General features: G+C 46.7%; 1 protein-coding gene across 1 annotated transcript in view; it reads right to left on the reverse strand.

Moving 5' to 3' along the window:
- Window positions 1–10,573, reverse strand: part of LOC106591800 (centrosomal protein of 89 kDa-like) — a 94,639-nt gene extending 84,066 nt beyond the window's left edge. The window contains 6 exon segments of the mRNA XM_045689778.2: window positions 964–998; window positions 4,733–4,805; window positions 5,557–5,761; window positions 6,347–6,502; window positions 7,788–7,894; window positions 10,290–10,573. Of these exon segments, the coding sequence (XP_045545734.2) occupies window positions 964–998; window positions 4,733–4,805; window positions 5,557–5,761; window positions 6,347–6,502; window positions 7,788–7,894; window positions 10,290–10,331 (618 nt within the window). The 5' untranslated portion in view covers window positions 10,332–10,573.
- Window positions 10,574–10,995: the final 422 nt, after the last annotated feature.

Genomic DNA, 10,995 nt, shown 5'->3' on the forward strand with positions numbered 1-10,995 from the left:
CAGACTGTTAGCAAACATGAAAAGGCTATTAAAAACCTCCCCTGTCCAGACACCGCAGCAGGAGACGAAGAGAGGGAGGGAAGGAGAGAGAGAGGCAGAGAGGCAGAGAGAGAAAGAGAGGCAGAGAGAGGCCGAGAGGCAGAGAGAGAAAGAGAGGCAGAGAGAGAAAGAGAGGCAGAGAGGCAGAGAGAGAAAGAAAGGCAGAGAGAGAAAGAGGCAGAGAGAGGCAGGGAGAGAAAGAGAGAGGCAGAGAGAGAAAGAGAGGCAGAGAGAGAAAGAGAGAGAGAAAGAGAGGCAGAGAGTGAAAGAGAGAGGCAGAGAAAGAAGACAAGGAATCAAACCCTATGACTCTACTCCTTTTGCTCAGTGTTTCTGGGTCCATTGTCCTTCAGTGTCTCAGGGGGACATGACATATTATACCCAGACAGTTAGTCTCCCTCAGACAAATGGACTGACTGACTCAGAGGACTCCTCCCAAATGGACCCATAGTCCCTACATAGGGAACTACACTTTTGACCAGGCCTCACAAAGGGCTCCAGTCTAAAGTAGTGTACTATATAGGGAACAGGGTGCCATAGGGCTCTGGTCTAAAGTAGTGCACTAAATATAGGGAATAGGGTGCCATAGGGCTCTGGTCTAAAGTAGTGTACTATATAGGGAACAGGGTGTCATAGGGCTCTGGTCTAAAGTAGTGCACTATATAGGGAATAGGGTGCCATAGGGCTCTGGTCTAAAGTAGTGCACTATATATAGGGAATAGGGTGCCATAGGGTTCTGGTCTAAAGTAGTGCACTATATAGGGAATCGGGTGCCATAGGGCTCTGGTCTAAAGTAGTGCACTATATAGGGAATAGGATGCCATAGAGCTCTGGTCTAAAGTAGTGCACTATATAGGGAATGATTTGGGATGCACCACAATCTCAAGGGAAAAAATGACAGCAGAAAGATAAAGAGCGTGTTACCTTCTGAACTGGTGACCGTTGAATCTCAGCTTCCTCTGGAATACAGAGCTTTATTAATTATGGGAAACATCTGTTGAATCTCAGCTTCCTCTGGAATACAGAGCTTTATTAATTATGGGAAACATCTGTTGAATCTCAGCTTCCTCTGGAATACAGAGCTGTATTTTTAACCTTTATTTAACTAGGCAAGTCAGTTCAGAACAAATTCTTATTTATAACGACGGCCTACCAAAAGGCCTCCTGCGGGGACGGGGGCTGGGATTAAAAATATAGGACAAAAACACACATCATGACAAGAGAGACACCACAACATAAAGAGAGACCTAAGACAACAACACAACATGGCAGCAGCACAACATGGCAGCAACACAGCATGGCAGCAGCACAGCATGGCAGCAACACAGTATGGCAGCAACACAGCATGGCAGCAGCACAGCAAGGCAACAGCACAACATGGCAGCAGCACAACATGGCAGCAACACAGTATGGCACTAACACAGCATGGCAGCAACACAGCATGGCAGCAACACAGCATGGCAGCAACACAGCATGGCAGCAACACAGCATGGCAGCAACACAGCATGGCAACAGCACAACATGGCAGCAGCACAACATGGCAGCAGCACAACATGGCAGCACCACTACATGGCAGCAGCACAACATGGCAGCAACACAACATGGCAGCAACACAACATGGCAGGAACACAGCATGGCAGCAACACAACATGGAGCAACAAAACATGGGAGCAACAAAACATGGCAGCAACAAAACATGGCAGCAACACAACATGGCAGCAACACAGCATGGCAGCAACACAGCATGGCAACAGCACAACATGGCAGCAGCACAACATGGCAGCAGCACAACATGGCAGCACCACTACATGGCAGCAGCACAACATGGCAGCAACACAACATGGCAGCAACACAACATGGCAGGAACACAGCATGGCAGCAACACAACATGGAGCAACAAAACATGGGAGCAACAAAACATGGCAGCAACACAACATGGCAGCAACACAACATGGCAGCAGCACAACATGGCAGCAGCACAACATGGCAGCAGCACAACATGGCAGCAGCACAACATGGCAGCACCACAACATGGCAGCAGCACAACATGGCAGCAGCACAACATGGCAGCAACACAGCATGGTAGCAGCACAACATGGCAGCAACACAGCATGGCAGCAACACAGCATGGCAGCAACACAGCATGGCAGCAACACAACATGGTAGCAGCACAACATGGCAGCAACACAACATGGCAGCAACACAGCATGGCAGCAACACAACATGGCAGAAACACAACATGGCAGCAACACAGCATGGCAGCATGGCAGTAACACAGCATGGTACAAACATCACTGGGTACAGACAACAGCACAAAGGGCAAGAAGGTAGAGACAACAATACATCATGTGAAGCAGCAACAACTGTCAGTAAGAGAGTCCATGACTGAGTCTGAATGAAGAGACTGGAGATACATGGCCATTAATGATTATGCATCCTGTTCCCTACATAGTGCACTATTACAGGGCTCTGGTCTAAAGTAGTGCACTACTATAGGGGCTCTGGTCTAAAGTAGTGGATTACTACAGGGCTCTGGTCTAAAGTAGTGCACTACTATAGGGCTCTGGTCTAAAGTAGTGCACTACTACAGGGTTCTGGTCTAAAGTAGTGCACTACTATAGGGCTCTGGTCTAAAGTAGTGCACTACTATAGGGCTCTGGTCTAAAGTAGGGCACTACTACAGGGCTCTGGTCTAAAGTAGTGCACTACTACAGGGCTCTGGTCTAAAGTAGTGCACTACTACAGGGCTCTGGTCTAAAGTAGTGCACTACTACAGGGCTCTGGTCTAAAGTAGTGCACTACTACAGGGCTCTGGTCTAAAGTAGTGCACTACGACAGGGCTCTGGTCTAAAGTAGTGCACTACGACAGGGCTCTGGTCTAAAGTAGTGCACTACTACAGGGCTCTGGTCTAAAGTAGTGCACTACTACAGGGCTCTGGTCTAAAGTAGTGCACTACTACAGGGCTCTGGTCTAAAGTAGTGCACTACTACAGGGCTCTGGTCTAAAGTAGTGCACTACCACAGGGCTCTGGTCTAAAGTAGTGCACTACTACAGGGCTCTGGTCTAAAGTAGTGCACTACTACAGGGCTCTGGTCTAAAGTAGTGCACTATATAGGGCTCTGGTCTAAAGTAGTGCACTACTACAGGGCTCTGGTCTAAAGTAGTGTACTATATAGGGCATAAGGAACCATTTGGGACAATAATGTGTTGACTCCATGAGTCAGATTACAGAATACTATCACAGACTAGATGTACTGTTGTGGCAGACAGAGAGGAAGGGAGACAGACAGGGAGACAGGCAGGCAGACAGGCAGGCAGGCAGGCAGGCAGGCAGGCAGGCAGAGAGACAGACAGGGAGGCAGAGAGACAGACAGGGAGGCAGACAGGCAGGCAGGCAGACAGGCAGGCAGGCAGGCAGGCAGGCAGGCAGGGAGACAGGAAGGCAGGCAGACAGGCAGGCAGGGAGACAGGCAGGGACACAGGCAGGCAGGCAGGCAGGCAGACAGGAAGGGAGGCAGGCAGGGAGACAGGCAAGCAGGCAGGCAGGGAGACAGGCAGGCAGGCACACAGGCAGGGAGACAGGCAGGGAGACAGGGAGGCAGACAGACAGGCAGGGAGACAGGGAGGCAGACAGACAGGGAGACAGACAAGGAGATAGGGAAGCAGACAGACAGGGACACAGACAGGGAGATAGGGAGACAGGCAGACAGGCAGGCAGACAGACAGGCAGGGAGACAGGCAGGCAGGCAGGCAGGGAGACAGGCAGGCAGGGAGACAGGCAGGGAGGCAGACAGGCAGGGAGACAGGCAGGCAGGGAGACAGGCAGGCAGACAGGCAGACAGGCAGGGAGACAGGCAGGGAGACAGGGAGGCAGACAGACAGGGAGACAGACAAGGAGATAGGGAGGCAGACAGACAGGGACACAGACAGGGAGATAGGGAGACAGACAGACAGGCAGACAGACAGACAGGCAGGCAGACAGACAGGCAGACAGGCAGGGAGACAGGGAGGCAGGCAGGCAGGCAGGGAGACAGGCAGGCAGGGAGACAGGCAGGGAGACAGGCAGGGAGACAGACAGGCAGGGAGACAGGCAGACAGACAGGCAGGCAGGGAGACAGAGAGGCAGGGAGGCAGACAGACAGACAGGCAGGGAGACAGGTAGGCAGGGACACAGGCAGGCAGGCAGACAGACAGGCAGGCAGACAGGCAGACAGGCAGGCAGACAGGCAGGCAGACAGGCAGGCAGGGAGGCAGACAGGCAGGGAGGCAGACAGGCAGGGAGATAGGGAGGCAGACAGACAGGGAGACAGACAGGGAGATAGGGAGACAGACAGGCAGACAGACAGGCAGGCAGGCAGATAGGGAGGCAGACAGACAGGGAGACAGGCAGGGAGGCAGACAGGCAGGGAGGCAGACAGGCAGGGAGGCAGACAGGCAGGGAGGCAGACAGGCAGGGAGACAGGCAGGCAGGCAGGGAGACAGACAGACAGACAGGCAGGGAGGCAGACAGGCAGGGAGAAAGGCAGGCAGACAGGCAGGCAGACAGACAGGCAGACAGACAGGCAGGGAGACAGGGAGACAGGCAGGCATTCCGTGATTGGGGCTTGGTGACCTCCAGTGTCTGAGGCCATATAGTCTGAATAGTGAGTGCAGACAGTGTGTGTGTGTGTGTGTGCGTGTGTGTGTGTCTACCTGGAGGAAGAGGAGACACTATGTCGAAGGCGGAGTCATCAGTCTCCTCTTTTCCCTCTGACAGAACATCACTCTGTAAAAACAGAGACAAGGAATCACACACACACACACACACACACACACACACACACACACACACACACACACACACACACACACACACAACCCATAAAGGGCTCCAGACTACCTCTTTTACAGGCTGGGTGTAGATGTCCATAACCCAAACCCCTTACTACCTGTTTCACAGGCTGGGTGTAGATGTCCATAACCCAAACCCCTTCCTACCTGTTTTACAGGCTGGGTGTAGATGTCCATAACCCAAACCCCTTACTACCTGTTTTACAGGCTGGGTGTAGATGTCCATAACCCAAACCCTTTACTACCTGTTTTACAGGCTGGGTGTAGATGTCCATAACCCAAACCCCTTACTACCTGTTTTACAGGCTGGGTGTAGATGTCCATAACCCAAACCCCTTCCTACCTGTTTTACAGGCTGGGTGTAGATGTCCATAACCCAAACCCCTTCCTACCTGTTTTACAGGCTGGGTGTAGATGTCCATAACCCAAACCCCTTCCTACCTGTTTTACAGGCTGGGTGTAGATGTCCATAACCCAAACCCCTTCCTACCTGTTTTACAGGCTGGGTGTAGATGTCCATAACCCAAACCCCTTACTACCTGTTTTACAGGCTGGGTGTAGATGTCCATAACCCAAACCCCTTACTACCTGTTTTACAGGCTGGGTGTAGATGTCCATAACCCAAACCCTTTACTACCTGTTTTACAGGCTGGGTGTAGATGTCCATAACCCAAACCCTTTCCTACCTGTTTCACAGGCCGAGCGTATACGTCATATCTGTCTCTGGTCGGACTTCTCCCCTGGCGATCCAGAGATTGGTAGACATGACCATCTTCATCTGACAGAACCGATCTCTCTACGTCCTCCTCTTCATCATCATCATCATGGTCTTCAGACAGCCCAGGGGAGGGTAAGCGAGGCCGGCCAGCCAAAGACTCTGGCCATCCGTCTCTAAATAAAGACATGAGAGAGAGATCACAGATCTATTCCTCTGGTATCACTGATTTACATTTCCAGCTTTGGTCACTGAGGGTAGACTACTGTAAGTGACCTACTACAGATGTAGGATCTTCATTTGATCATCATGTTGTTGCAGGAATTTCTTTGTTGTTGTGTATTCGAGGTTTAAAAAAGGTTGCTAATGTTTATAATTTTCCACTTTAAAAAAAAATGTTAGACGTGATTTGCCCTAATGAGAAATATATCAACCACTACAATCTATAATCCACATAATAAATTCACATTTCCTGTTGCTGCAGGATTATTTTCCTGCTGTGAAAAACTGGGTCAAATTAAGATACGCCATCTGTAGGTGGCACTGCAGGCTCTTTCTCAATTTATCTGTCCTCAACTCCTCCTCAAAACTCAAAACGTATTGGAGAAGAACGTCTGAGGACCTTGAACCTTCAACCTTCTCCTCCAACACGTTTAAACGAGACGCTAGGAGATAGGACGCAAGGAATCGCGGGAACAATCGATCGTCAGACTCAAGTGACGTTGACGGAATCCTGAGTGACACCAACAAGCAAGGCCTACCTGGTGTAGAGCGCTGTACTGGCGTAAGGCTGGAACGTGGCGTGTGTCTCCGATAGTGAGCGGTCACTCTCGGAGAAGGATCTGGGGCGTGCAGGAGGTAGGGCGATGGTCCGGCCGGTCAACGACGACGACAAGATGGCGGCTGCCAAGGCAGACCTGTAGTACGGACATTGAGCAAAAACAAGTTAAAGAGGAAGTGGAGGATACAGATTAAAAGTAGAAAACACATTGTCACTATGGATTAGGGTTTCATTAAAACACAGACGGAATGAGGTTACCTGTAATAACAGGTTTTAGCACAGACGGAATGAGGTTACCTGTAATAACAGGTTTTAGCACAGATGGAATGAGGTTACCTGTAATAACAGGTTTTAGTACAGATGGAATGAGGTTACCTGTAATAACAGGTTTTAGTACAGATGGAATGAGGTTACCTGTAATAACAGGTTTTTAGCACAGATGGAATGAGGTTACCTGTAATAACAGGTTTTTAGCACAGATGGAATGAGGTTACCTGTAATAACAGGTTTTAGTACAGATGGAATGAGGTTACCTGTAATAACAGGTTTTAGTACAGATGGAATGAGGTTACCTGTAATAACAGGTTTTAGTACAGATGGAATGAGGTTACCTGTAATAACAGGTTTTAGTACAGATGGAATGAGGTTACCTGTAATAACAAGTTTTAGCACAGATGGAATGAGGTTACCTGTAATAACAGGTTTTAGTACAGATGGAATGAGGTTACCTGTAATAACAGGTTTTAGTACAGATGGAATGAGGTTACCTGTAATAACAGGTTTTAGTACAGATGGAATGAGGTTACCTGTAATAACAGGTTTTAGGATAGATAAGTCAGAATTCAGATAGTCATTGATACTTACGTGTACAATAAGTCATCTGAGAGTCATGGCAACAAGGTGAGAAGGAAAAAGGATGACAGAAGAGGGTGGAAGGGAAGAGGAGACAAGGAACGAGGAGACAAGGAACGAGGAGACAAGGAACGAGAAGGGAAGAGGAGAGAAGGAAAGTGGAGAGAAGGAACAAGGAGGGAAGAGAAGGGAAGTGGAGATAAGGAACGAAGAGACAAGGAACGAGAAGGGAAGAGGAGACAAGGAACGAGGAGACAAGGAACGAGGAGACAAGGAACGAGGAGACAAGGAATGAGGAGACAAGGAACGAGAAGGGAAGAGGAGACAAGGAACGAGGAGATAAGGAACGAGGAGACAAGGAACGAGGAGACAAGGAACGAGGAGACAAGGAAAGAGGAGACAAGGAAAGAGGAGAGAAAGACGTCAGACAGAGTTGAGCGTGCATCCCAAATGACACCCTATATAACGCACTATCCTACGGGCCCTGGTGAAAATGTGTGCATTATAGAGGTAATAGGATGCCATTTGGGATGCGGGTCCGTTTGTTAGTGTATATTCCATATAGGTACCTGGGTCTCTCCGGAGAGGGGTACGGGCTGCGGGGGGGAGGGGTACGGGGTACAGCAGGCCTGGGGGCGATGGTGGCTGCAGGGATCAAGCCATGAGCTATGTGCTTCTAAATAAAAACAACCACGGGAAAGCTCGTTAGGGGAAACGTTCACGACAACACAGTGAAGGTGAGTTGATGAGGTGTGAGGAGAGATATCGATGTTACATGGAAGTTGATGATTGTGGAGTTGACGAAGACTATCTTTGAGCGAGTGGACGGAACCACATCATCACTTCCACACACACACACACACACACACACACACACACACACACACACACACACACACACACACACACACACACACACACACACACACACACACACACCTAAAAAAAAAAGGCACTTCTAAACCACTTCATTCTAGACAATTGCTTTTCTGTTTGTCATACAGTGTTCAATGTAAAGGGGAGAGAGGGGTTAAGTGGAGCCATCTTTTACATACAGGATCACTCTGGAGAAACGCTCCCCATCCAACCTGACAGAGCTTGAGAGGATCTGCAGAGAAGAATGGGAGAAACTCCCCAAATACAGGTGTGACAAGTTTGTAGCGTCATACCCAAAGAAGACTTGAGGCTGTAATCTCTGCTTCAACAAAGTACTGAGTACAGGGTCTGAATACTTAAGTAAATGTGATATTTCAGCTTTTTTAATTCTTTTTTAAATATAAATTAGCAAACATTTCTAAAAACCTGTTTTTGAGTTGTCCTTATGGGGTAGTGTGTGTAGATTGATGAGGGGAAAAAAACTATTTAAATCAATTTTAGAATTAGGCTGTAACCTGAAAGAAATGTGGAAAAAGTCAAGGGGTCTGAATACTTTCCGAAAGGCACTGTAACCACTCCAGGACACCTGGACATTGAATAAGGTACTGACCTGTCTATACAACCACTCCAGGACCCCTGGACATTGAATAAGGTACTGGTACTGTATATACAACCACTCCAGGACCCCTGGACATTGAATAAGGTACTGACCTGTCTATACAACCACTCCAGGACCCCTGGACATTGAATAAGGTACTGACCTGTATATACAACCACTCCAGGACCCCTGGACATTGAATAAGGTACTGACCTGTATATACAACCACTCCAGGACCCCTGGACATTGACCTATATATACTTGCATTCTTGTGTTCTTTAACTCTCATCCTAGTTCTTGTGTGGTCTTTATTCTTACTTGTATTGTATTTTCTGTTATAATTATCTATTATTATTATTATTATCACTACATTGTTGGGAAAGAGCTCTCAAGGTAAGAATTCCACTGTTCTGTTTTACACCTGTTGTATCCTGTTCAAGTGGCGAATTAACTTTGAAACATTCATGCTGGGTTTAGAACCTCATATTGAAACATAGAGAGCCCGACTAACGTAAAGAACAAACTTAAAATGATCAACTTCTTTGGGTTTAGATACAAAGCATCATGAATCCTTTAAATAATACATTAATTTGACCTGGTGAAATCCGTTTGTGACTTATCTCTTCCTAAATAGCCTATTTGGTCAAATTATGAAATTTTGTGGATGGTTTCCCTAGAAACAAGGGTGGCTCAACTTAACCCACTCTCCCTATAGCTATTAAATACATTTGGTATATAAATATTATATCAAAAAAAGTTTAAAATGTCTAAATGTTTTTTTTTTTTTGACTAAATCTCAAGGATGAGAGACGTCAGCTCCCATCAATCATTAGCAGCTGGCTCAAATCAGTTCATCACTGAAGTAGCTCATTTAGCTTAGCTGAAGTAGCTCATTTAGCTTTAGCTGAAGTAGCTCATTTAGCTTTAGCTGAAGTAGCTCATTTAGCTTTAGCTGAAGTAGCTAATTTAGTTTAGCTGAAGTAGCATATTTATCTTAGCTGAAGTAGCTCATTTAGTTTTAGCTGAAGTAGCTCATTTAGCTTAGCTGAAGTAGCTCATTTAGCTTTAGCTGAAGTAGCTCATTTAGCTTTAGCTGAAGTAGCTCATTTAGCTTAGCTGAAGTAGCTCATTTAGCTAAGCTGAAGTAGCTCATTTAGCTTAGCAGCTGAAGTAACTCAATTAGCTTTAGCTGAAGTAGCTCATTTAGCTTAGCTGAAGTAGCTCATTTAGCTTAGCTGAAGTAGCTCATTTAGCTTTAGGTGAAGTAGCTCATTTAGCTTAGCTGAAGTAGCTCATTTAGCTAAGCTGAAGTAGCTCATTTAGCTTTAGCTGAAGTAGCTCATTTAGTTTAGCTGAAGTAGCTCATTTAGCTTAGCTGAAGTAGCTCATTTAGCTTAGCTGAAGTAGCTCATTTAGCTTAGCTGAAGTAGCTCATTTAGCTTAGCTGAAGTAACTAGCGACGTTAGCTAGAAAAAGCGCTAAATAAAGCCATTTCCACCAAGCAGAGAGGCATGTTGGTTAGCTAGCTAACCAGTCTAGTAAGAAGCATAGCTGTATTGAGAGTCCAAGAGTGAGGGGGTGAAAAAACTTGACTTACAAAGGCTTTCTTTTCACTTCTCCTGAAGCTAAATTTTGACATCCTGTCCTGATGTCGAATTTATGGTTGATTTGGTTGGAGGAAGACGTCTCTTGATGTTTGTTGTTTTTAGGCACTATAATAAAGAGTAGCTAACTAAGTAGATAAAAGACAACAACAAAAAACAGTTGTATTCACAGTCTTCTGCTTTCATCTGTTTTTCATATTCAACAAGCGTCAAGATATCTTTACAGAAGCCAGCTACCAGACTCGTATCCAGACGCTTTGCACCTCAGTACAACGGCTAATTTCATTGGTTTATAGTAAAATTAGTAGCCACTCACCGTGTAGCTTTAATCCTCTTAGCAACGCCACCATTTCTCAGTTTACACACACTGCACGTCTCATAACAGCAGATGGCGCTATCAGACCACGTTGGTTTGACCATACAGGGACATGAAATGTAAATTTTTACATTTTAGTCATTTAGCAGACGCTCTTATCCAGAGCGACTTACAGTAGTGAATGCATACATTTCATACAATTTTTTTTCGTACTGTAGATTCTCTCTCTCTCTCTCTCTCTCTCTCACACACACACACACATACACACACACACACACACACACACACACACACCCCCGCATGCACACACACTAGTGAAAAAAGTATTTAACTGGTCGAACCAGATTTGAATTATGTACAGAATGTCTAGCCTACTTTTTCAT

Source organism: Salmo salar, chromosome 11 (assembly GCF_965601325.2).
Source record: "Salmo salar chromosome 11, fSalSal1, whole genome shotgun sequence".
Taxonomy (NCBI): domain Eukaryota; kingdom Metazoa; phylum Chordata; class Actinopteri; order Salmoniformes; family Salmonidae; genus Salmo; species Salmo salar.